Source organism: Chiloscyllium punctatum, chromosome 26 (assembly GCF_047496795.1).
Source record: "Chiloscyllium punctatum isolate Juve2018m chromosome 26, sChiPun1.3, whole genome shotgun sequence".
Lineage (NCBI taxonomy): Eukaryota > Metazoa > Chordata > Chondrichthyes > Orectolobiformes > Hemiscylliidae > Chiloscyllium > Chiloscyllium punctatum.
In genome coordinates, this window is record NC_092764.1 from 22,544,545 (window position 1) to 22,571,234 (window position 26,690).

The 26,690-nt window shown below is 41.2% G+C and overlaps 1 protein-coding gene across 1 annotated transcript in view; it reads right to left on the bottom strand.

The window, feature by feature from the left end:
• The window catches only part of LOC140496327 (calcium-transporting ATPase type 2C member 2-like), an 88,559-nt gene extending 62,223 nt beyond the window's left edge, over positions 1-26,336 (bottom strand). Inside the window, exons 1-4 of the mRNA XM_072595938.1 lie at positions 26,141-26,336; positions 6,896-7,009; positions 4,173-4,289; positions 1,122-1,211 (exon numbers count right to left, since the gene is read on the bottom strand). Of these exons, the coding sequence (XP_072452039.1) occupies positions 1,122-1,211; positions 4,173-4,289; positions 6,896-7,009; positions 26,141-26,239 (420 nt within the window). The 5' untranslated portion in view covers positions 26,240-26,336. The remainder of the gene's footprint in view (positions 1-1,121; positions 1,212-4,172; positions 4,290-6,895; positions 7,010-26,140) is intronic.
• Positions 26,337-26,690: the final 354 nt, after the last annotated feature.

The following is a 26,690-nucleotide window of genomic DNA, read 5'->3' on the forward strand; positions in this document are numbered from 1 at the left end:
CTGGGACAATCACTCCTGTAAGTAGATCTGCTCTTATTTACATTGCGAAGTTGACTCACAAAGACCAATATCTATTTATGACGAAGTGTGAGCCAGCAGATGTAACAATGTACTATCTTAATATAGGAACTGGTCATAGAACCTTTTTGTATTAGCCCTTCTCAAGTGTGACACTCAAGCTCTCAATAGACAGACCATTTACACACTAATGAGGTGAGGCCAGAATTGAAACAATGAATTGCTTTATTTCTTAGGATATGAGCAAACACAAGAGCAATATTTCTCATCAAACTCACTTAATTCAATCTGCATAACATGGCTCTATGTAAGAATACAAAATAGCGAATGTACTATGCTTCCCCACATCAGATGGTCACCACATCGGTTCATCTACTAATAAAACACAGAAAGAGGACAATTGGCCCATTGTGTCAATGCCATTTTTTTTGGCACAGTTACCACTTACTCCCAACTCCCTGCCCTCTCCCCGCAACTCTGTAAATGTTTCTTCTTGAAAAATTTATGTAATTTCCATTTGGAAGTTATAATATATCCTGCTTCCACTACCTCCTCAGTCTGCAAATTCCAGATCACAAGAACTCACTGCATTTGAAAAAGAATACTTTCAGACTTCCTGTTCTTTAAAAGCAAATAAGTTTGGCCTGTGTTTTCTCACTCGGGCCTGTATTCTAATCTTTTGGATCCTGATAAAATTCTGCATCAACAGCTTTCTGCTTAAAAATCTGTTGTTTTAAAGTTCTGTCCTTATTTTGTTTTCTAATTCTAAAAACTGATGGGGAAGAGGAAGCCCTGCTAAAAGCCAATTATCAGAGGCTGACATCTTTATCAATTGCTAAATTAGGTCAGCAATTCATAGAGCATTTTCACCTTGGAGAAATAACTTCAATATCTAGCTCATTAACATTTTAACCACTTCTCAGAATTTTGCTTTTTCAGAAGGAAGCTTCCACTTGCTTTTAAATCCCAATTTATAAATCTATCTGATATCCTTTCCATAGAAAACTGGCAACTCATTTCCTTCCCTCAACAAATACAAAGTCAAAATTATTTGCCAGATCATATTCACTAACAGAATGGACGATGTGAACATTTATACATACCAATGTTATGCTCACTGCATCTTCAATCTCTTTCGTGATGAGACTAATAACAGCTGAAGCCAAAAGCAACAGAATAAGGGGATTCTTGAACTAGGATTGAAAACAAAAATTAGCAAGTGTACTGAATATAGGATGTATCAAAATAAATCTAAGACTTGAATAAACTTGTCACCATTTGTGTATTCATGTAAAACAATTACGCGTCTGAATGGGATTAATGCAGCTGTAAAAGTTGACATCAAAATGTTTGTTTTTTTATACACTAAGCTTCCACTTTATCTTGTGACACATACTTTAATGAACAAAGCATTCATGACCATATTAGATAAGCAAAACTTCCTGACTTAAGAGAGGAAAATGCATTGTATAATATTGGTTCAAAGGGCCAAGGACATTTGAAATAGGATTGAAATCTTAGTTAAACAGACAAATGTTAACAGTACAAGAAGGAATAAGCTTCAATAACTGATATTGTCCGATGTCTTTATAACTGTGCTTACCAAAGTACACAAACACATCAGTTAACAGATTATTTAACACATGACAAATAGTGCTTAAAGTTGATTAACTTTTATCTCGCCATAATACCTTTCCTACATTTTGTAGCAACAAATTTACACAACTCTAAAAAATTTGATTCATCCATAAAGGTTACCAATTGCTGACCAACTGCATTTTTGTTGGAAATACAGATATTTTAAAGCAGTGGTTCTCCTAGCTAGACATTATTTGCGTAAAAAGTAAAAAAAATCTCAATAATCAAAAACTGCTTAGCTTTTGAAGAAATTAAAAATTTTATGAGCAACAACCCCAAATGAACCCAAATATCTCTGTCACACCAACATTTCCTCTTGAGCATAACTGCAAGGGACTAATATTGTCAGACTTATCCCTGTCCCATTTAAACTCTCATTCGATTCCACTTAGGATGCAACCAGATAACTTCATGGACAAAAAAAGACTGCAGATGCTGGAATCTAAGGTAGACAAGCAGGAGGCTGGAAGAACCCAGTGAGCCAGGCAGCTTCAGGAGGTGGAGAAGTCAATGTTTCAAGTGTAACTCTTCTTCAGGACTCATGAAGAAGGGTTACACCCAAAATGTCGACTTCTCCACTTCCTGATGCTGCCTGGCTTGTTGCATTGTTCCAGTCCTGCTTGTCTACCAGATCATTTCAAGCAGTTGTAGCTCTTGGCATCCTGGAGTTCCTCAAGGAACTCCCTTTGGTCCCTTCCTGCCCCCCCCCCCCCCACCATCACCTGTGGACCCTTCGCCAAAATCATACAAGGACATGAGACTGAGTTTCCACCCAGCACCCCATCCTCACCAAAGGTGGGCAGGTGTGAAAATTGATGGTGACTAATTCAAGGAAAAGTCACTGCTGAGTGATCGTTTCCCACCCAGTGCACAATCATGACTCTATTTGACCTGACATCAGGATTCTATCTCAAAATCCAAACGTCCTGCTCCAGAATTCATCTCCCACCTGCATTCGGATTATGCTTTATACCTCATCACCATCTTAACAATTCCACCACTTATGAGCTGCCAGATTTATTGTGCAACATTCACAATGAATTACAATTTCCTTCAATCAGACAGTGGGAAAATCAAAGCCATACTTTTAGTCAGCTATAAGGTTTGTACTCCACACTGACTGCATTCCCACCCTGACCACTGTCTCTGACTGAACCAGATTGTTTCAACTTTGGTATCCAAATTGCTAAAGCTGTGTTGCTGACTTTATTTTCTCTCCAATGTCTAAGACTGCCTTTGTTTTACTGTTACAACATATTCCACCTCAGCCCACCAGTTTCTAATACTGTGATTCATAACTTTGGTTTCTCCACAAGTGATGGTTACAATACTCCCCGACTAGACTTTCACCTTGGTCTGTTGAGGATCTTATCACTCCCTTTTCTTTGTACCCTTACCGGCCTTACAGCAAATCGCCATGAACTCCACGTTTGTATCTTGTTCCTTCCAAGTGCATTGACAGCCATCCTTCAGCCATCCAGACACTATGCTTTCAAGTTACCTTCTTGAGCACCTCTGCCTCTTTTTTCAAGAACCTTCTTAAGAAATACCTCTTTGCTTATGCTTTTCTCTGCCCAATATCCCAATTCTTAACCTATTATCCATTTTCTTGTTCAGAGAAGCTGCAGATACTAGCATCAAACAGCCATGAAAGCCGTAGTCTCCTGAGGCCCCACTGCTCAGTCATGTTGAGGAATCTGATCCTGAGTCCATGTACTCTGTGCTGGGAGTATCTCTTCCGACAAGCTGGAGCCCTGAGTCCACCTCCTCTGTCCTGTGAGCAATATATGAATACGGGTTGCTGCTAGTATCGCTGCTGCTGCAGTTCCTTATTAGAGGTCCATGCTTTGGATATTCTCAAGCTAAGATTGACAGTAGAGAAATTCAAAATAGGTGAAATGACTTTCCAAAATTGGAAATCACTCATGAAATAGTGTATCAGGCTCTAAACATAAGGAATGACAGCACAAACGTTTAGTGTGGGCTGACCCCTGGCCATACATTTTCACCAGTTAAAGGCTTTCAAGCTTCTTATTTTCATTGAGCAATATCTTGCTGCTTTCTTCTCACCTGGTGAACTCTAGCAATCTCCACACAGTTTGAAAACCTGTTTGCTGGCAATCAAAGCCAGAATCTTGGGTTAAATCCATAACTGCTTGACAATTTTCACATTCAGTGTACTTACTCAACATCTCTGTGATGGTTTCCTGCTTGCCTCCAAACGCTACACAGTCAAACCTGGAAGTGAGAGGAATCATGTCGGATTCCTGACCCACAGACACTTTGAGAGTTTAAACCCAAACCCAAACCCACCCTCTCTAGGTCATTAAAGAGCTACCCTAAGAATCTGAAAAATGTCAAACTGCATTTTGCAATATCTAACTGTTTAAGGGGGAGTTACAATGAACTCAAGATCAAAGCTGTAGACCATAAAGTAAACTTGCTTTCTTGATTTTGTTGCATCTGTATTATCATTTCAGAACTTACACGACATTCACATACATGTTAAGCATTACCTGGCCAAGGTACTTTTTCCAAATTGGTTCAGGTTGAGCCACTTCAAAATCATTCCATCCATACAGGAGGCGACGTTCCTGCACATGGACCGCTGTGAGGCCATTCTGTAAGTCAGCCTAACATTAAAACCAAGGATTCATTTTAAAATCACCAATGACACGACCCTCCCCAAAAGTAAAGGTACTTCATTAAAATTACATTCTGTGCATCTTTCTGAATTCGGCTGTTTAAAACAAAATGTTCCTTTTAGCAATTTCTTTTGTGTTGTATTCTGACCTTTTGATACAGTCACTTTCAACATTTGACTGACTGAAGCATTAAGTTAAAAATCACACAACACCAGGTTATAGTCCAACTTGTTGTGTGATTTTTAATTTTGTACACCACAGTCCAACACCGGCGTCTCCAAATCATGAAGCATTAAGGGGACGCTAGAAACATTGAAGCCAAAAAGCATTGGGGCAATCTTTCTACCGGTTGATGTTTTGCCAAACACAAAGGAAGATGGCTGAGGTTGTTGTACAGGAATTATCTAAACCCTAGGACATTGCTGCAGCTAGTTCTCAGGGTAGGGAACACCACCACTGCACCATAAGAACCTGACCCTCAAGTCAGTATCCCAGGCACAGCCATTTTCAGTTGCTTCATCCTTCTACCTATAAAAGTCAGAAGTGTGAATACTCACCGATGTTTGCACAGTGTTCAGTGACATTCACAACTCCTCAGATAAGGAAACAAACACTGCTGGTCTGCAGCAACATTCCAATTGCATTCAGCTGATAAGTCACAATAACATTCATTCTATAAAGTGCTACCAACGACCAACACCAAACAAACAAAGTCTAACCACCTTTCCATTGTATTAGCAGGTTGAATTAACCATCAGCATCTTGGTCATCACCACTGACCAGAAAAACAACTGAACCAGGATATAAATGTGACGACAAGAGCCAAGTCAGAGGTTAGATATTTTCCAAAGTCATTCCACCATCTACTATGCAGAAGTGGTACAGAATAATCTTCAATTGTCTGTACAAGTTTAATCCCATCATAAGGAGCTCAACAGTATCTAGGACAAAGCAACTTACTTGATTGCCACCTTAAGCATCAGTTCATTCCAACATTCACTCATTCCACCATGAGCTCAGAGTCTTCAGTGTACATCATCTACAAGTTGCTCTGCAGCAAGTCACCAACATCTCCAAACTCACAACCTGTATTATCCAAAAAAGATCAAGGGCAGCAGGCACAAGGGGAAACTATTACCCCAAAGTCACACACCATCCTGATTTGGAAACATACCATCATTCTTTCATTATCAGTGGTCAAAATCCTGTAAGGCCCTCCCTGTCTTATTGCTCAAACAGCATTAGCTCAAGTCAGCAACTCCCCAGCACCTTCAGAGGCAGTTAGGAATTGGCAATAAATGCTGATCATGCAAGTGACACTTTGAATGAATGAAAATAAAGCATCACTATAATTGAATATAATTGTAGGGAAATTGGGTTTTGCTTAAATGGCTAAAGAACAAGTCAAACCATCCATCTGTTATATAATGAAAAGACAACAATGTGGATATACTAGATGCTGAAAGCGACAAATTTCAGAATCATTAACTCAGTCTATATGGAAAGAAGCACCAAGGAAGCATTCATAACAGAAACAGAGAAAGCATTTATGGCATAAATCTGATGCAACCAAAATATTACATTTATACAAGATAACTTTAAACAGAAATGTAATTTTTTGCTTCAATTGCCTTGTTATTTAACTGTTTTTTTAAAGTACCAGCTTTCCTCTCACTTTAGAATGGTAGGGGTAACATTGAAATAGAAACTGTACTGGTTAGCTCCTGAAAAATGGAAAACTATTTCAGGTTGCACAATCGTGTACAAAAACAGAAGTTCCTGAAAAGCTCAGCACCTGTGAAGAGAAATCAGAGTTAATGTTTTGGGTCTGGTGACCCTTCCTCCAAATCGTGTACCTGACTTCTGCTGGTGTTACGGAAACCACCAAGATAAAAACTGCATTAAAAGCTTCTTGGCCAATTGTCAATGTGTTACACAAGTATTCCAACAATATGCAAACATGAGTCTTAATTCCCGCTGTGCACTTCCTTGCGAAAACTGGTCTTGGTTGAGAAGGGTAGATGCTCCTCTACATTATCCTTAGCTGTTCCAACATCTCAAATAGCATCTGCCACCAGTGTTTAATTGTCAAAAATAAAATGAAGGATAAGTAGTTCTTTTGGAGCCATAAGGTATGGCTTTTCTCTACTGCTTACTACATTATCCATGTGCAATATCTTCCACCTGTGACATGTGATTTTCACCTTTACAGGAGGAACCAGTTGTCAGTGAAAGCAAGACAGGCTTTGGCAGGTCATGCATTAAATGTTATTGAAACCAGAGGACCATTTTGGTCTATGCAATATAGGCTTGCATGTAATTTAAGCAATATCTGGTAGGAAAATTTGCAAACAATATTGCCATTGAAAATAGACCTTCAAGTCAAATATCAATGCTTAAACATATCCGTAGCAACCATTTCAACCTTGAGTTTCCAATTTGAAGTAAGGAATGTGAACACACAAGCGACAAATTTGCATAATAAAAGTGCCCTTGGCAAATTGTTCACATAACATTTCAACCAGGTGACAATACTATTCCTTCAGAACAACAAAATGTCATGCATTCTTAGTTACATCAAAATATATTCTCACCTGAAGATCGCTTACTAGCTCATCCAGGTAACGTGTGCTAGCTTCCTTGGAAGATACAGGCACAATTGGTTCTTTTTTGCTATTAACTTTTAGTTCCTGGAGCTCCCCATTCTCCTGTTGAATGAGAAAAATTCAATTATGATTAATGTATATGTCAAATAATTTATAGCTCCACCATGTTTTTGCCTACTCTATATATAGTGATCAAGTTATGAGAGGTGAACCAATTTATGTCCTTGTCACACTGCTTAATTGGTCTGTACAAGAGTTTGTATTAAAAAAAGAGAGAGGATATTGCAAATTTCTTTATACAGATTGTACCCGCCCTATCCACCTAGCAGGGTCAGCATGGGAGTTTTTTTACAATTCCTTTCTCTAACATGCCCCTTCTTCTATTATCCCTCACAGACTTGCACAAACGTATTTCCCTTGTTGCAATTTCTGATGATAATCCTTGATGGGCTATTCCACCATGGGGGTTACTGCACGTGTACACATAATTGCAGAGTGCTGGTGACCACTCTCATTGTCTATCATCTTGAATCAATCTTGCAGCTTGGTTGGTCCAACGCATCTTTGCCTTTCTTTGATGGATTTCTCTTGTATCATGTACACAACATGGCCATTTTCCCAGGATACAAATGCTACAGGAAGGATAGAAAGGGAGGCAAGAGAGGAGGGGGCATTAGCATTTTTGATAAGGGATAGCATTACAGCTGTGCTGAGGGAGGATATTCCCGGAAATATTTGGGTGGAACTGAGAAATAAGAAAGGGACAATCACCTTATTGGGATTGTATTATAGACCCCCTAATAGTCAGAGGGAAATTGAGAAACAAACTTGTAAGGAGATCTCAGCTATCTGTAAGAATAATAGGGCGGTTATAGTAGAGGATTTTAACTTTCCAAACATAGACTGGGACTGCCATAGTGTTAAAGGTTTAGATGGAGAGGAATTTGTTAAATGCGTACAAGACAATTTTCTGATTCAGTGTGTGGATGTGCCTACTACAGAAGGTACAAAACTTGACCTACTCTTGGGAAATAAGGCAGGGCAGGTGACTAAGGTGTCAGTGGGGGAGCACTTTGGGCCAGTGACCATAATTCTATTAGTTTTAAAATAGTGATGAAAAAGGATAGACCAGCTCTAAAAGTTGAAGTTCTAAACTGGAGAAAGGCCAATTTTTGACGGTATTAGGCCAATTTTTGACAGTGGGCGGCACGGTGGCACAGTGGTTAACACTGCTGCCTCACAGCACCAGAGACCTGGGTTCAACTCCCACCTCAGGCGACTGACTGTGTGGAGTTTGCACGTTCTCCCCGTGTCTGCGTGGGTTTCCTCCGGGTGCTCCGGTTTCCTCCCACAGTCCAAAGATGTGCAGGTCAGGTGAATTGGCCATGCTAAATTGCCTATAGTGTTAGTAAGGGGTAAATGTAGGGGTATGGGTGGGTTGCACTTCGGCGGGTCGGTGTGGACTTATTGGGCTGAAGGGCCTGTTTCCACACTGTAATGTAATGTAATGTAATCTAATAAAAAAACTGTCGAAAGCTGATTGGAGGCAGATGTTTGCAGGTAAAGAGACGGCTGGAAAATGCGAAGCCTTCAGAAATGAGATAACGAGAATCCAGAAAAAGTATTTTCCTGCCAGGGTGAAAGGGAAGGCTGGTAAGTATAGGGAATGCTGGGTGACTAAAGAAATTGAGGGTTTGGTTACGAAAAAGGAGGAAGCGTATGTAAGGTATAGACAGGATAGATCGAGTGAATCCTTAGAAGAGTATAAAGGAAGTAGGAGTATACTTAAGAGGGAAATCAAGAGGGCAAAAAGGGGACATGAGATAGCTTTGGCAAATAGAATTAAGGAGAATCCAAATAGGTTTTTACAAATACATTCAGGACAAAAGGGTAATTAGGGAGAGAATAGGGCCCCTCAAAGATCGGCTTTTGTGTGGAGCCGCAGAAAATAGGGGAGATGTTAAATGAGCATTTTGCAGCAGTATTTGCTGTGGAAAAGGATATGGAAGATATAGACTGTAGGTAAATAGATGGTGACATCTTGCAAAATGTCCAGATTACAGAGGAGGAAGTGCTGGATGTCTTGAAACAGGTAAAGGTGGATAAATCCCCAGGACCTAATCAGGTGTACCCTAGAACTCTGTGGGAAGCTAGAGAAGTGATTGCTGGGCCTCTTGCTGAGATATTTGTATCATCGATAGTCACAGTTGAGGTGCCGGAAGACTGGAGGTTGGCAAACATGGTGCCACTGTTTTTAGAAGGGCGGTAAGGACAAGCCAGACCTCAGTGGTGGGCAAGTCATTGGAGGGAATCCTGAGGGACAGGATGTACATGTATTTGGAAAGGCAAGGACTGATTAAGGATACTCAACATTGCTTTGTGCGTGGGAAATCATGTCTCACAAACTTGATTGAGTTTTTTGAAGAAGTAACAAAGAGGATTGATGAGGGCAGAGCAGTAGATGTGATCTATATAGACTTCAGTAAGGCGTTCGACAAGGTTTCCCATGTGAGACTGATAAGTAAGGTTAGCTCTCATGGAATACAGGGAGAACTGGCCATTTGGATACAGAACTGACTCAAAGGTAAAAGACAGAGGGTGGTGGTGGAGGGTTGTTTTTCAGACTGGAGGCCTGTGACCAGTGGAGATCGTGACCACAAGGATCGGTGCTGGGTCCTCTACTTTTTTTCATTCACATAAATGATTTGGATGCCAGCATAAGAGGAACAGTTAGTAAGTTTGCAGATGACACCAAAATTGGAGGTGTAGTGGACAGCGAAGAGGGTTACCTCAGATTACAACAGGATCTTGACCAGATGGGCCAATGGGCGGAGAAGTGGCAGATGGAGTTTAATTCAGATAAATATGAGGTCCTGCATTTTGAGAAAGCGAATCTTAGCAGGACTTATACACTTAATGGTAAGGTTCTGGAGAGTGTTGCTGAACAAGGAGACCTTGGAGTACAGGTTCATAGCTCCTTGAAAGTGGAGTCACAGGTAGATAGGATAGTGAAGAAGGCATTTGGTATGCTTTCCTTTATTGGTCAGACTATTGAGTACAGGAGTTGGGACGTCATGTTGCGACTATACAGGACATTGGTTAGGCCACTGTTGGAATATTGCGTGCAATTCTGGTCTCCTTCCTATTGGAAAGCTGCTGTGAAACTTGAAAGGGTTCAGAAAAGATTTACAAGGATGTTGCCAGGGTTGGAGGGAGAGGCGGGAGAGGCTTAACAGGCTGGGGCTGTTTTCCCTGGAGCGTCGAAGGCTGAGGGGTGACCTTATAGAGGTTTACAAAATTATGAGGGGCATGGATAGAGTAAATAGGCAAAGTCTTTTGCCTGGGGTCGGGGAATCCAGAACTAGAGGGCATAGGTTTAGGGTGAGAGGGGAAGAGATTAGAAAGAGACCTAAGGGGCAACTTGCTCACACAGAGGGTGGTACGTGTATGGAATGAGCTGCCAGAGGATGTGGTGGAGGCTGGTACAATTGCAACATTTAAGAGGCATTTGGATGGGTATATGAATAGGAAGGGTTTGGAGGGATATGGGCTGGGTGCTGGCAGGCGGGACTAGATTGGGTTGGGATATCTGGTCGGCATGGACGGGTTGGACCGAAGGGTCTGTTTCCATGCTGTACATCTCTATGACTTTAAATGGAATTTTTTTGCTCAATCCAGCAACCAAATCTGTGACCAACTGAAATTCCTTCTGCAAATTCAGTCTCATCACTTCATCATCACTGGCTTCTTCAATTTTATTTTCTCCCTGCACCTGCATTATTTTTTCATCAGTCAGTTGTTTCACAACTGATGTATCTTTCTCATCATCCATCCAGTCTTGTAAATCATCTTTTCTCACATGTTTCATCACCTCAAGCACTGCAGGGAATCAGTCTGACTCCAGCAAACTCGGTCTCCTGAGCTGAACAAGGATAATCCTCAAACATTAAGGCTGTTTCCTAGGAACGAGCTTCTGTCCAAATTACACCCTTGAGGTCAAATTCTTTCCACAGTACTAATCACAAGCCTCCCAGAAAAAAAATTGCCAAAAGCAATCAGTGTATAAGTTCAGATCTGTACTTATTCTTAAGAGATTGTAAGATACCCTGATTAGCAAGACTGAATCTTGAGGAGATAGCTAAGGGATAAAAACATTCCCACAACACTGGGCTTGCAAGTGGGCAGAACAAATAGTAAGCATTGGCAGCATTCTCCAAGTCAGTGCAGTCCAATATGTGTGCAAGGTGCTCGAGCCTCTGGCATAAAATATTCCCAAACCACTCATGGCATAATTCTGCAGTTATCCAACATTTCTTGCTGCCACAGTATATAACATGGAATACCTTTAACACTTGGATTCACACTTTTGCCAATGACTGTGAGCTTGCACTTGTGTACACCCACAGCTTTATAATAGAGTCAGAAAGTCATAGAGATGTACAGCATGGAAACAGACCCTTCAGTCCAATCCGTCCCTGCCGACCAGATATCCCAACCCAATCTAGTCCCACCTGCCAGCACTCGGCCCATATCCCTCCAAACTCTTCCTATTCATATACCCATCTAGATGCCTTTTAAATGTTGCAATTGTACCAGCCTTCACGACATCCTCTGGCAGCTCATTCCATACACGTACCACCCTCTGAGTGAAAACGTTGCCCCTTATGTCTCTTTTATATCTTTCCCCTCTCACCCTAAACCTATACCCTTTAGTTCTGGAGTCCCTGATCCCAGGGAAAGACTTTGTCTATTTATCTTATCCATGCCCCTCATAATTTTATAAACCTCTATAAGGTCACCCTTCAGCCTCTGATGCTCCAGGGAAAACAGCCCCAGTCTATTCAACCTCTCCGTATAGCTCAAATCCTCCAACCCTGGCAACATCATTGTAAATCTTTTCTAAACCCTTTCAAGTTTCACAACATCTTTCCGATAGGAAGGAGACCAGAATTGCAGCAATATTCCAACAGTGGCCTAACCAATGTCCTGTACAGCCACAACATGACCTTCCAACTCCTGTACTCAATACTACAATTATAACAACCAAGAACAATCTGAAATAAGAGTAGACAGTGCTGGAGAAACTCAGTAGATCTGGCAGCATCTGTAGTGAGAGAAACCGAGTTAACATTCTGAACCAACCTGACTCTTCTTCAGAACTAAAAGGAGTGGAAAATAATGGTGTTTATGTTATTGTCAAATGGGGTGGAGGATCAACTGGAACAGCTGTAAGGGTGCTCAGAGCGAAAAAGAAACAAAAGGCAGTGATAGTGGTGGTAAAGGAGAGATATGTAAAATAGGTATAAATGAATGTGTGAGAAAGAAAATACTGGTTATAGGATAGTGAAGAAGGCATTTGGTATGCTTTCCTTTATTGATCAGACTATTGAGAACAGGGGTTGGGAGGTCGTGTTTCAGCTGTACAGGACATTGGTTAGGCCACTGTTGGAATATTGCGTGCAATTCTGGTCTCCTTCCTATCGGAGGGATGTTGTGAAACTTGAAAAGGTTCAGAAAAGATTTACAAGGATGTTGCCAGGGTTGGAGGATCTGAGCTACAGGGAGTGGCTGAACAGGGTGGGGCTGTTTTCCCTGGAGCGTCGGAGGCTGAAAGGTGACCTTATAGAAGTTTACAAAATTATGAGGGGCATGGATAGGATAGATAGGCAAAGTCTTCTCCCTGAGGTCGGGGAGTCCAGAACTAGAGGGCATAGGTTTAGGGTGAGAGGGGAAAGATATAAAAAAGACCTAAGGGGCAACCTTTTCACTCAGAGGGTGGTACATGTATGGAATGAGCTGCCAGAGGATGTGGTGGAGGCTGGTATAATTGCAACATTTAAGAGGCATTTGGATGGGTATATGAATAGGAAGGGTTTGGAGGGATATGGACCGGGTGCTGACAGGTGGGACTAGATTGGGTTGGGATATCTGGTCGGCATGGACGGGTTGGACCGAAGGGTTTGTTTCCATGCTGTACATCTCTATGACTCTATGACTCTATGACTCTATGACCTGCTACGGCAGAATTGGCAAGGCACACAGGGCGCTCCTGGGGGGAAGATGCAAGCAAAATGGAGTGCAGAGGTCATACTCTGGAGTTGTGGAACTCAATATTGAATCCCAGAAGGCATAAAGTACCTAGGCAGAGAGTGAGATATTTTTCTTCTGCCTTGTGCTGAGCTTCATTGGAACAGCGAGGAGGTTGATTAAAATGGTAAGCAACTGGAAGGTTGGGGTTTTTCCTTCAGACAGAGTGAAGGTGTCACCCAGTCTGCCTCTGGTCTTGTCAATGTGAAGGAGACCACATTGTGAGCAGCAAATGTGGAACACAACATAAAAACTAGGAACAGGAGGAGGCAGTTCCGACCCTTGAGTCTGCTCCAACAACTGATCATGACTGATCTCATTACAGCCTCAACTCCACTTTCCTATCACTCTTCATAACCCCTTCAGCCATTGCTAATTCAAAATCTGTATATCTCCTTAAATTTATTCCATGTTCTAGCATCTACTGCACTCTGGGGTAGCGAATTCATAGCTTCACGATCCTTTGAGAGAAAGTCAGAAGTCACATGACACTAGGCATAGTCCAACAGGTTTATTTGAGATCACAAGCTTTCGAAGCACTGCCCCTTCATCAGGTGAAGTAATTAATTATTCTTAATTAACAGGAACTATCTTGCCATTATCTCTCTGCCTATATATTCTGTGCCTTTGCACCTCTCTCCACTTTGCCTGATGAAGAATCCTCTGAAAGCTTGCGTGACTTCTGACTCTGTCCACCCCAACATCGTTACTTCCATATCACGGCTACCTTTGACAGAAGTAATTTCTCTTCAACTCCTGTTTTCAAGCTGCTACCTCTTATCCCAAAACGAGAAGACTAGGTTGAAAGTCGTATGCATAAAATTCTGCTTCACCTGGAAGGTGTGTTTGGGGCCTTAGACATTAAAGAGGGAGGAGGTGAATGGACTACAGATACGCCTTTTGGGATTGCATGGGAAGTTACCATGGGGGCATGAGGAAATATTCAAAGTATTGGAGAAGTGGGCCAGAAGGTGGTCCCTGCGGAATGCTGACAGTGGAGAAGTGGGAAAGATGTGATTCGCTGTGGCATCCTGCTCGAGGCAATGGGAATGATGGAGGATGAGCCTTTGAAATGTGGAGACTAGTGATGGAAAGTTAGGACAAGGGGCGCACTATCGGTGTTCTGGGAGGGAGGAGATAAGATGATAGCAGAAGTGCAGGAAATGAGTTAGACACAGTTCAGAATCCTGTCAACCACCGTGGAGGAGAATTCTGGTTGAGGAAAAAGGGAGGTTTTCTATGAACTAAAAACAATAACTCTGTCTTTGGCTCTTCCACACCATTTGGCACCTCCTTAGCTCTGTTGCTAAGGATTTGCAAACCATCCATTTCCACTACATAGCAGTTTATTGGCATTGTTTACCAGCTCTGAGGATAACTTAGTGCCAACTAACTACACAATTTCTTGGACATGGTTGGCAACTGTTTCAGCACTGGTCTTCTTTTCCCACCACACAGTGTAATCTAATGCCAAGTCTGTTCTTAACCTTCTTCAGCCATCCTTACGATCATTCACACTCATGTTGCCAGTCAAGGCCTTTGCGTAATAATTATACTTGGGCAATTAACATCTCACCAGAAATAATCATTCCTGCATTGTGACGAAGCCTAAACCAATGCAGGAGTGTGCTATGTAAGTTACTGCTTTTTTGTTCCCTGTTTTACAGACAGTCATAATGTTCTCCCTTTCACTGCCAGATAAAAACTTAAAACAGCAATAGGATCAGATCTTTCAGTCATATGACCCAATATTATAAGACTTACACAGCACCTGTAATGATACTTATTCTTTTTTCAATAATTCAATCGTTGGTTGCACTGATAATGATACATGTTTACACTTTGCTGGTCTCTTTGATGACACTTCAAACAGTTATTCTATTTTAAATGCTGGGAAATCTCATTTCCTGCTTGTTTAAATTCCTTCTTGGCTCTTCAATGCTGGGAAAAGTGTTTTCAGGTGACCAATGATGAAAAGACTGTTTGATTCATGTCCAATTGCTTAACTGCCAAGAAGTCTTCCTTCCTGCACTATAAAGTGTGTCATCTTCGAAAAACAGAAGTAGTGTGGCTGCCAGACCACACAGTGCTGGATTAGACAGGTACAACTCACATCTATATTAATTAGACTGAATATGCTGGATCAGTCGTAGCAGGCTGATTCACTTTTCTGGTGATAGTGGTGTAGGTTTCAAGTTGTCCTCTAGGCACCCTCAACTTGCAGTGATGACGATTTCTGGTGGATTTTTAACTGACATCTGTAACCATAAAGTGTGACGGATAAAGAGTGACAGAGGGAGAGATTGACAGAAAGAGACAGACAGAGAGTGAGATATGGTGACAGCGACAGAGAAAGAGATGACCTCTCTGAAAGTATTGTAGATTCAATCAGTAGGGTAATACAGGCCTCACTGGGCTCACATTTTCAGCAGGGGTAGCACATAAAATAAAATGGGTGCTCAGCCCACCACCATAACACCTACCCATAACTGGTAGCAGTGTAGCAGATGCTGAAGTCAAGAGCATGACTACAACATGTCACTACATAATTAAATGTTAATTTTGAGTTTGGTTTAGCCCACTCTGGATCTCTGGTGATGCTATAAGTGACAGCCAATCAGAATAACCAATATCTTCAGAGAATGGGACAGTCCCTTTGTTCACTAAGTTACCCCGTCTGCGACAAGTCATGGCTCAGGGCAGGCTTGTTCTGAGCTGCCGATTGGTCACAAATTCTCTTTCCAGGATTGGGGGTAAATGGGTAAGAAGAGCTGTCCATGCCCCCCCCCCCAAAAAAAAATGTCTTTGTCCACCAACTCCATTCAAGCAGCTTGAATTTCTTTCAAATTGTTAATGCACTCCCCATGACTCCATATTCTTGGAAGCAGTCTCTGAATTTACAAGGAATAGGCTGTGGAATGCATTCCCCATGACATTACTGTCCATACAGTAATCAGTTTACAATTGGTCTCAGCTTCCAATGTGCTCCAGTCTCACCATTCTGCTGAGTAGTACCTTTGAGTGTTTTCCTGCTTTTCACAGTTCTGGAGAGTTTCTTGAATCCACCATCAGTGATAAAGTCTATTCTCATGATGACTCAATCCCCTGGTCATACCTGAGGGGATCTCCCAAAAACCAGCGAAGGCTGCACCATGTGTCTCTTCAACGAGATGCCCCTTCAACCAAAGCTAAGCAGCCTTTTTAATCTGTTTATTATCATATAGAACTATTGTCTGTCTGAGAAAGTCATTGATTTGTAGGGAGGTCTGTAATCTGATCTCAAAATGATCTCCTTTGGGAATACCATCTGGGACAAATATAACAGGGGAATATTCCTCTCTTTAATGTCCAGTACAAAGTGGCCCACAGAAAGAAAGTGTTTAGTCAATAGTTCTTTTGATTATTTGTCAAGTCAAAAAAGTTTTAAAAATTTAAATTATGATGTGTCGTTCTTTCAGCTATTAACTCTGATGTTCAATCATAGTTTTAAACAGTTATCAGTCTTAATGGTGATCGCAACTAGATCTTTTGCACAGGAACGTAAAACCCCATTAACTTTGCATTCAAGTAGGAATGCTAATTAGCTATCTGCGGTCCCAAACCTTGGAAGTGAGTGGACAGCTTATTGCACAACCGCTCACAAATTGATATCTACAACAGCTTGCTGGGATGTTGGGAGATTCCACAGCCTATTCCTTGTAAACTCAAAGACTGCTTCCAAGAATATGGAGTCATAAAAGGAGAAAAATTGCAGAAATCTGCAAGACAAAGGGACTTGGGAGCACTTGTGCTTGAAACACAGAAAGCTAGCACCCAGGTAATCGGGAAAGCTAATGGAATGTCAGCCCTTATTTCAAAGGGCTTGGAGTATAAGAGCTGGTAAGTCTTCCTACAAACTTTACAAGGTGAGACTACATCTAGAGTACGGTGAGCAATTTTGATCTCTTTGTTGAAGGAAAGATATCATTTCATTGGCAGCAGTTCAGAGAAGGTTCACCAGGATAATTCCCCAGTATGGAAGGACTGTCCTATGAACAAAGGCTAAACAGTTTGGGAACTCTACTCAGTAGTGTTTAGAAGAAGGAAAGGTGATTTCATTAAAATATCTAGAATTCTTCAGGGACTTGACAGAGTAAATGCTGTGAGGATGCTTCCCTCATGGGACCAGAGGGCATAGTCTCTGAATAAAGGGGTGCCGACGTAAGACTGAGATGAGGAAGAATGTCTTGTCTCAGAGAGTTGAGAGGCTTTGGAACTCCTTGCCACAGAGAGCTGTGGGGGCAGAGTCCTTGTGTATACTTAAGGCTGAGATAGATAAGATTCTTGATTCTGGATTTGGAAAATGCCGCATCAGCCATGATCCTATTGAATGGTAGTACAGACTTGATGGGCGAAACCGCCTACTCCTGTCCCTATTTCTTATGGTCTTATAATCTAAAAACTACCCTGAACCTTCTTCTTAGCACATCAATGTAAACCTTCTTTTGATCTCTACCAATCAAATGACCAAAATTTATTTTCAAGCAGATTGAAAAACAGGTCACAGGATCCTTTTCATTTACAGCAAATTTAACCTACAGTTACAAAATACAATGCTCTTCTAAACTTTACCACTATAATTGTCTTATTTAATTCTGGACCCTATGCTTCCCTAAATGGTATGCTTACTTTAAGCATGTATTGCAGCATTTTAAGGGTTTGTATCACATTCCCCTCTAGCTCCTTGACAAACGTATATGTGCAGAAGTTTCTCCTCATACCTTACGTCCTGGATTTCTCTTCCTTGGGATCGCAACAAGTTTTGCAAAACCTTGGAATGTCTTCCCTGCCCACAGCACGTAAAGAAATAAATTTCTTCCCCTCATTGATCACAGTTACAAAACTAATTGCTGTAATATCAACGGTTACAATTATGTTCAAGAAAAGTGAAAAATATTCTTTTATTCATTGGATGTGAGTCACGCTGTGCCATTAAGGAGTTACAGAATTTTGACCAAGCAACAGCAAGTGAACTCTGATATTGTTCCAAGTTAGGGAAGTGTGTGTGACTTGGAGAGAAAATGGCAGGTTGGTGTTCTCAATCATTGCCATCCCTGTTCTCGACGGTGTAGAGGTCACAGTTTTGGAAAGTGCTGTCAAAGACGTCATGGCAATGTGCTGTGTACCTTCTAAGGCAGTCCCTCAGGATGGAGGATGGTTTGTTTCCACTTGGTTTTAATAGATTCTGAGAAGGCTGCTAAGTCGAAAAATGTGGAGCTGGAAAAGCACAGCAGGTCAGGCAGCATCCGAGGAATTCCTTTTCCAGCGCCACACTTTTCGACTCTAACTCTCCAGCATCTGCTGTCCTCACTTTCTCCCAGAGGTCCATGTGCCATCTACAGAATCTGCTACGTGTGAGGTAAATGGTGCTTGGAGACTTGGGTGCGTGAGGTGCTACTGGGAGGTTTAAATGATCTCTCCAAAGCCTCAAATGCACTTCTGCACAAACTGGTGCAGGTGCTTGACTACTTCAAGGATGACATACCAAAAGCATACCATCTGTCCTCCTGGCATCTTCCACAGTTTCTTTGGGACTCTGTTGTCTGGCAGAGCTTGTTTTGAATGAATTTGAATGATCCATGACTTGATGGTGGATTTGTTGGCTTTGAAAAGAATGTTACTGTTGGATTCCATTCCTTGCCACTGGATTTAGACAGTTTTATGAAGGCACCACTGCAGGTACCTATCCAGTGCTTTGAGATGCCTGTAATAGGTTTTAAAGTCTCTCAAGCATTTTGACTGCTGCCTAGCAAGCCAATATCTTAGTGTTAGCTTTGAGATCCTGCCCCTCAAACAAATACTCTTTTCCTTTCTCGGCTGAAGGCAGAGTTGGAGGCAGTGATGAAATTTGTTGTCTATACCTGCCTGAGGGTGCAAAATATTCCTCCTGGGGGAGGAATTGCTCTTTTGAGATTTCTTTCAAAGGTTACTTCATTTTAACTCATTTATTAGGCAGTGTAAATACATAGTAACGAAGTCTTGCATAGGGAATAGTTGGACTCATCGAAGCAAATGTATTCACCAGTATCGTAATTAATTAGCAGCCTTTCATTAAAGTAAAGGCCCAACACAAGGAAAATATAAACTTCAAGGACGATACAGCATTTAAACCAAACATCATGCACAAGTTAATAAACATTATTTTCAAAAACTTGATACACGCTCCTACATAAAAAAAGCCATCATCCTTGGCCAATAGCTACCTCTCAAGCAAAATAACATGATTATTATTATACCGCTGATTTTGCAAGCTTGTTACATGCAAGCCACATTTCCTGCAATACAACAGGACTACACACCATATATTTGTTTAATGGGCTGTAAAAGTGGTTTCGGGGTTACATTTAATATACTAATAAGACAGAAAATGTCACAATGTCACACAACCTTACTCTGATTTGCAGCCATGTGCCGAGATCTAACAAAGAATTATATTTCCTCAGTAAAGGCAGTGCTTTCCTTACCTCAACAGTAGCATCTCTCTACTGATACAGAGCTAGCATTGCTGATTACATCCATAAAAATCCCTCACCCACTCTTGTTAAAGGTAAAAATGGCAATTGACCCTATGTGAAACAAGGATTCATTTTACCTGTGACAGAACTAATAAGCTGGTCCTCAGAGATGGAACCAGCACCAAAACCCAACAGATCTGTAAGAATCTACAAAGCAGTTGAACATTAAGTACACCGTCTGCTCTCTGTGGATGACAGCGTAGAAGAATTGGGAAAAAGTTCAATCTTCAAGTTGCTGGCAACACTTTTTTTGAATTCACTCATGGAATGTGGGTGTCACTGGCTGGCCAACATTTATTGCTTGTCTCTAGTTGCCCTTGAAAAGATAGTGGTGAGTTCCCTCCTTGAACAGCTGCAATCCATGTGCTGAAGGTTGACCCTCGATGGAGGGAATTCCAGGATTCTGACATAGCAACAGAGAAGGAATGGTGATATATTTCCAAGACAGGATTATGAGTATCTTGGAGGGGAACTTGTAGGTGGTGGTGTTTCCAGATAACTGCTGTCCTTGTCCTTTTAGTTGGAAGTGGTTGTGCATTTGGAAGGTGCTGTCTAAGGATCTTTGATGAATTTCTGCAGTGCATCTTGTAGATAGTATACACTAAAGCTATGGAGTGTCGGTGGTGGAGGGAGTGGATGCGTGTACATTTGATGCCAATTAAGTGGGCTGCTTTGTCCTGGATGGTGTCAATCTACTTGAGTGTTGTGGGGCTGCACTCATCTCGGCAACTGGGGAATATTCCATCATACGCCATGCTTGTACCTTGTAAATAATGGACAGGCTTTGGGGAATTGGAAGGTGAGTTACTATTCCTAGCCTCTGACCTGATTATCTAGCGAGTCCAGTTGAGTTTCTGGTCAATGGTAACCCCAAAGATATTGATAGCATGGGTTTCAGTGATAGTAACATCAGAGAATGTCAAGGGGTGGTAGTTAGATTGTCTCTTGGATTGGAGATGATCATTGTCTGACATTTACGTGGCGCAAACATGACTTTCCACTTGGTCACCCAAGCCTGGATATTGTTCAGATCTTGTTGCAACTACCCATTGTTGAAGAGACTAAATTGTTCATTACACTGATGGTAAGGTTTTATTTTCAGCGTAATCTTCAGCATCACATCAGTACCAGATGTCTTTGAGAGGACAAAGGCAAGTACCTTGAAGGATGGAGTTAGATGTCACATAGGTGATGTCCTGATCCATGGATACACACATACAGAACATGACACTTCAGTGTGAGATGTGCAAACGCTAATAGGACTTATACTTAACTACAAATCTGAATTGTCAGAGCAGACTATCACAATCAATGAGTATATTGTGGACATTTCACATATCAGAGTTGGTCCACAGAAGATATGATCCACTAAGGAGTTTCCAGCTCCTCAGAATATGACTGAGCTCCAAATATACAGAGGTATTGCAAACAACGTTGGAAAGCTTCTTCCCAACTTCCTATTGTCAATAAGCCACTTTGTTGGCTGTTACAATTAAGACAATGCATGGTGACAGGAAGAACAACACAAGTCCTTTAAGAGCATCAAATAAATGTTGCTATCACCTGCTATTTCAGCTCACTATGACCCAGAGCAATCCACTGACATTGCTACAAATGAATCTTCTATTTGACTAGAAGCTTTGAGGCTTCAGACATGAACAGATAGAAAGTGTAGATCTAGTGTCCTACACATTACATTCACTAAACCGGGCTGACCATGGGTAGGCATTGACAGAGAAAGAAATGGATCTTGATCAGATGGGCCAAATGGGCTCAGAAGGGGCAGATGGAGTTTAATTCAGATAAATATGAGGTCCTGCATTTTGGGAAAGCAAATCTTAGCAGGACTTATACACTTAATGGTAAGGACCTAGGGAGTGTTGTTGAACAAAGAGACCTTGGAATGCAGGTTCATAGCTCCTTGAAAGTAGAGTTGCAGGTTGATAGGATGGTGAAGAAGGTGTTTGGTATGCTTTCCTTTATTGGTCAGAGTACTCAGTACAGGAGTTGAGATGTCATGTTGCGGCTATACAGGACATTGGTTAGGCCACTGTTGGAATATTGCGTGCAATTCTGGTCTCCTTCCTATTGAAAAGATGTTGTGAAACTTGAAAGGGTTCAGAAAAGATTTACAAGGATGTTGCCAGGGTTGGAGGATCTGAGCTATAGGGAGAGGCTGAACAGGCTGGGGCTGTTTTCCCTAGAGTGTCGGAGGCTGAGGGGTGGCCTTATAGAGGTTAACAAAATTATGAAGGGCATGGATAGGGTAAATTGGCAAAGTCTTTTGCCTGGGGTGGGGGAGTCCAGAACTGGAGGGCATAGATTTCGGGTGGGGGGGGAGGGGGGAAGAGATATAAAAGAGACCTAAGGGGCAACTTTTTCATGCAGAGGGTGGTACGTGTATGGAATGAGCTGCCAGAGGATATGGTGGAGGCTAGTACAATTGCAACATTTAAGAGGCATTTGGATGGGCATATGAATAGGAGGGGTTTGGAGGGATATGGGCCAGGTACTGGCTGGTGGGACTAGATTGGGTTGGGATATCTGGTTGGTATGGACAGGTTGGACCAAAGGGTCTGTTTCCGTGCTGTACATCTCTGTGACTCTATGACTCTGTGACTTGGGCTTGTGAAAAAGCGGTAAATGTTATTCTTGATTTTCACTTTAAAATAGGTGCAGACCACCTTGGTGGCATCTTTGTGACACTCTTAAATTCTAAACATGTTGTAAAAGAACCTTCGCAAGTACAATAATCAGACTAAGGATGATGCTAATATGTGCCAAGAAATCAGCAGACTCCAGCTGAAGCTTGTCTCATATCCCTGTGGCAAGGATTGAACATGAAGATGTTGTTTTCATTGAAGAGGTGGAAATCTTTACACTGAAAGCAACACCATCTGCGACTCTGCGATTGAAGGAAATCAGACCAAGAATGCACATAGGTTGGTCAATACTGTGTCAAAAGATGGTCGGCATACATGTGACATAGCCCTATTCTCAGACACTGTAACCAGAGGTGACACCCTAATGTAGTGGATGATTTACTCATTTATAATGAGAGATTGGTCTTTCTGAGAGTCTAGAGATTTAATATACCTCAACTATTGCACCAAGGACATCTGAAAATGACAAAATGTTGAACCAAGTTGAAATATTCTGTTTGGTGGCTAGCTATCTCAAAATCTGAGAAGGAGATGACATCAAGCTGTCTTACATGTGCAATTCACTGTCCAGAGTCAAGTGAACCAATAATTTCATCTTCCTTTATATTGGGGCCATAGAAGTGTCTTGTGGTGGACCTCTTTGAACAGAGGTAAGATAGAGTAGACCACTTCTCCAGATGCACAGAGGCAAACGTCTGAAATAATGATTACACTGCTGCAGGAGATGTTTGAAACACATGGAAAGTCGAACCATGCAACTTAGTTTACCAATGGGCTCATCAAGATACCCTCAAGACAATGGGTAGCTGGAGAAGGATGACATTTAACTTGCACTTCTGAGTAATCATTCAGCTTCATTCCAAAATAGTGTAGCTCCGTGTGAACTCAGCATGGGAAGAAGCATGAGCTCAAGTTCCTTCACTCCCACATACCTCACACTGTGTGTCTAAGATGATGTCTTTAAATAAAGTATAGGAGTAAGATACTATACAAAAGAAAAATAAAGACCTGCAGATACTGGAAATCAGAAACAAAACAGTACTTGCTGGAAAAAAAACACAGCAGGTCTGGCAGCATCTGTGGAGAGAAAGCAGTGTTAACATTTCAGCTCCAGTGACCCTTCAATAACGAGGGTCAGTCTGGGCTTGAGATCAACCTCACTGTGGAAAATGTGGTGCAGCAGTCACCACATTCACAGTTCTTCCTCAGTCAAACTGAAAATGGTATGATGCAACTGAAGAGACATGCACCAGTGTCTATACAGAAGCAATCTTCGACACAGTTAAACAGACCAGTTACTCTGCATTCATCAAGAGATGCAAATGACAACCTGATAGCTGCCCAGCAGAGTCAAAGGGTTCGCATAGAGGACTTGAATTCTCAGACTCCTTCAAAGGAGCAAAGAACATTTCTTATAGATGAGGAATCCACCACAGTGGTTGAGCCTGTAAAATAATAAGGTGAAATTAGAGACTTTGCAGGATAGGGAGATGTAGTGTCAGGGGTTAAATTTGACTGTGATATATATATATATATATTATATATACATCACAGGGCATCATGCAATGTCACATTATCTTGCTCTCTCTCATAGCTTTGTGGCAACATAAAGATACATTATGATAATTCTTAAAGTTATATTTTTTCTTACCTCAGCAGACTCTAAATATTCTTTAGCAGAGCAATGAGAGAGTAGATATCAAGTAAAATTATTGTGATGTCCTCTGATTATGAAAGACTTTATGTAATTGTATTTTTTAAAATGGATTACTTCATTAGAAGTGAATTAAAGGATTACAGAAAGAAATGCATTTCAATATAATAATTTTCTAAACGGAGATCATCACATTATGTTATCACCTTTCATAATTCCTTTTGCTAGTGTTCAACGCTGTGCATAAATTTAACTATGTTTCCTGGAAGAATATAATTTAGCAATTGATGAAGTGGGTGTACATTAATAAAGTAGTTACTTATTTAAAGAGCACGCATACTACTGCATTGCCAAATTCCCATAATTGCTACACATCAAGCTTCACTCTTCAGCCACTTGTTCAAATAGTTCTAATGTGACACAGGGTCCTCAGAGGTAGCTACATCACCCGGGTGCCTTATGTAATTCTGACAGCCAGTTAGTGTCAGTACAGGGATTTATAAAAGAACAGTCACTGAAAAATTATTAAATAAAGGAAAAAAATGGCAAGAAAAGTGGTTTCTCCAGCTTGGTCTCACCCAATGAACAATGAGTTATGGAGTTGAGGAAATTGTTGTAAGTGGCAAGAACTGCATTTAATTTTATTTCTTGGAAAGGGAGGCACAATTAATATTGATTTAAATTTGCAAACCCAATTTCATGCAAATAAGTCTTAAATCTCTGATTCCTGTCTGAGATCATTGGTTCATTGTTACTGGCCTGCTTTCTTTCCTCATGCGGTTTTGTTAACATCTTTGAGAGATATAATTAATTGTAAAATCAAAGTTTTGCATTTAAATGTTTTTTCTTGTACTAATTCAACCTAAAAAAAGGGCAAAGAGACATGTAAACAGACTGACAGACCAGATGCTTCCACTTGCTTGTCACCCTGTAGGAATCACTGAGGACACATTGACTGGTGAAACTTAATGCAGGGAGATAACAGAGAGTATGGAAAATTTACCATACATATAAGTATTTAAATGTGAGTGAGAAATTGAGTTTTCTATTATTATATGCATTGTACTGATTAAACCATTTTGTTTGTTTTATTTTTGCCTCTTAGTGATTACTACTCAAGGGTTCTCAGGTTGACCTATCAACAAGTTGATAATTTTGGGATGTTACAACTGGACATAAGCATTCGAAGAAAGTAAATGCCAGATAAACTCCTGTATAACTCTGGTATGGTGTGCCAATACCTGAGCATAAAGAGTACAGCTTTACCTGTAGTAGCTGACTGATTTGGTTTGAACATTAAGTAGAAAAAGAGACCATACCATATCAGTAATATTTTAAATGTTAGAAAGCTTCAGAGGAACCAACATTATTACTTTAAACTTGAATAAAGCTGGAAGCTGTTTGAAACTCCTTTGGTCATTGTACGTTACAGATAGACCGAAGGGCAAACCTTTCATTGCCCAAAAATAAAAACAAAATATGTCCATTTGGCTCAATAATTATTTCAACCATACTGTAGATCTAGCTGAAATGCTATGTGTATGTATTGGAGCAGGGATTCCAGTATAAAGGTCTAACAACTAGATAAGCATTTGGTGCTAGTTATTGTGAAAGTTACAAAGCAATAAATTAGCCATGTTAAAGTGGTTTGGAAACACATAGGTTCATTAAGAATAATAAAGAAACATAGTACTGTATACTTTTCAGACAACAGGAAAGGCTTGAGATCAGCAACTTTTGAACTTACTTTCAATAGATCTTTTTTCAATACTTCGGTTGGATTAACTAAAACAAAAGCGCAGGTCATGAGCTGGAAAAGCAGCTGCCAATTTTTTGTCTCTCGCAAATCGCACACAGAGGACTCCATTCGGCCCGTCCTGCCTATGCTGGCTCGTTGAAAGAACGAACAACTGGGCTCCCTATCCTCGCCCACGTCCCAACCCAGCAAGTTCTTTTTAAAAAGTCTCCCATTTAAATAAGCAACAACGGGCATTGAGAAAATGCAGTGCTGCAGCATTTGATGAATTATGCAGCACTAGCAATGCAAAACAAAAACCAACTAGGCTGTTTAAAGATATTGACTTGGTAAAGGCAGATTGGCGACAATGTAGCTTTGTTTTCTGAAATGACCAGGAGATCAGTGGAGTAAAAACAATAACTGTAGATGCTGGAAACCAAACACTGGATTAGTGGTGCTGGAAGAGCACAGCAGCCCGATGCATACCCAGGTCTGACACTGGGAGTAAGGGTAAGGCATCCCTCAATAAGCACTCACCTTGCCGTGTAAGTCACTGTCCTGCAGCAGTTGGTATTTTCTCCTGGAGAAGGCGATGGAAAGTTTCTGGAACAATTTGGGAAATCGCGATTGTTTCATGCTTTCACCCCGCACTGCCCTCCTCAGAGACACATATAAAACAGGTACTTGTTTCGAGAGTGGCGGTGGCTGTCGTCAGTGAGCTGTCTGACAGCACTACAGCGAATGAAGCGGAGAGTCGAGTTAAACATTAAAAAAAAAGAGTTGCTGTAAATGCTTTCTCCTCCTCCCTCCTACAGGCAGGTAACTAACTCGCCTGTCCCAGAACCCAAACCCAGCTCCTGCAAGCGACAAGGTGATAATTCTGCTTTAGGCTTATTGCCACGTATCTGTCTTTATATTGAGCAACAGGCCGCACCTTTTTTTTCGCTCCGATTTTTAAAAACAAGACATTGAGTCCTTAAAGGTGTTGCTGGTGCCCCAGGGTCACTGACAGGTAATACAACTCTACAAGTCCGAACTGGCACCGCCAATCACCTTCTTCCCTCATTCCCTTCCTCACTGACCGACA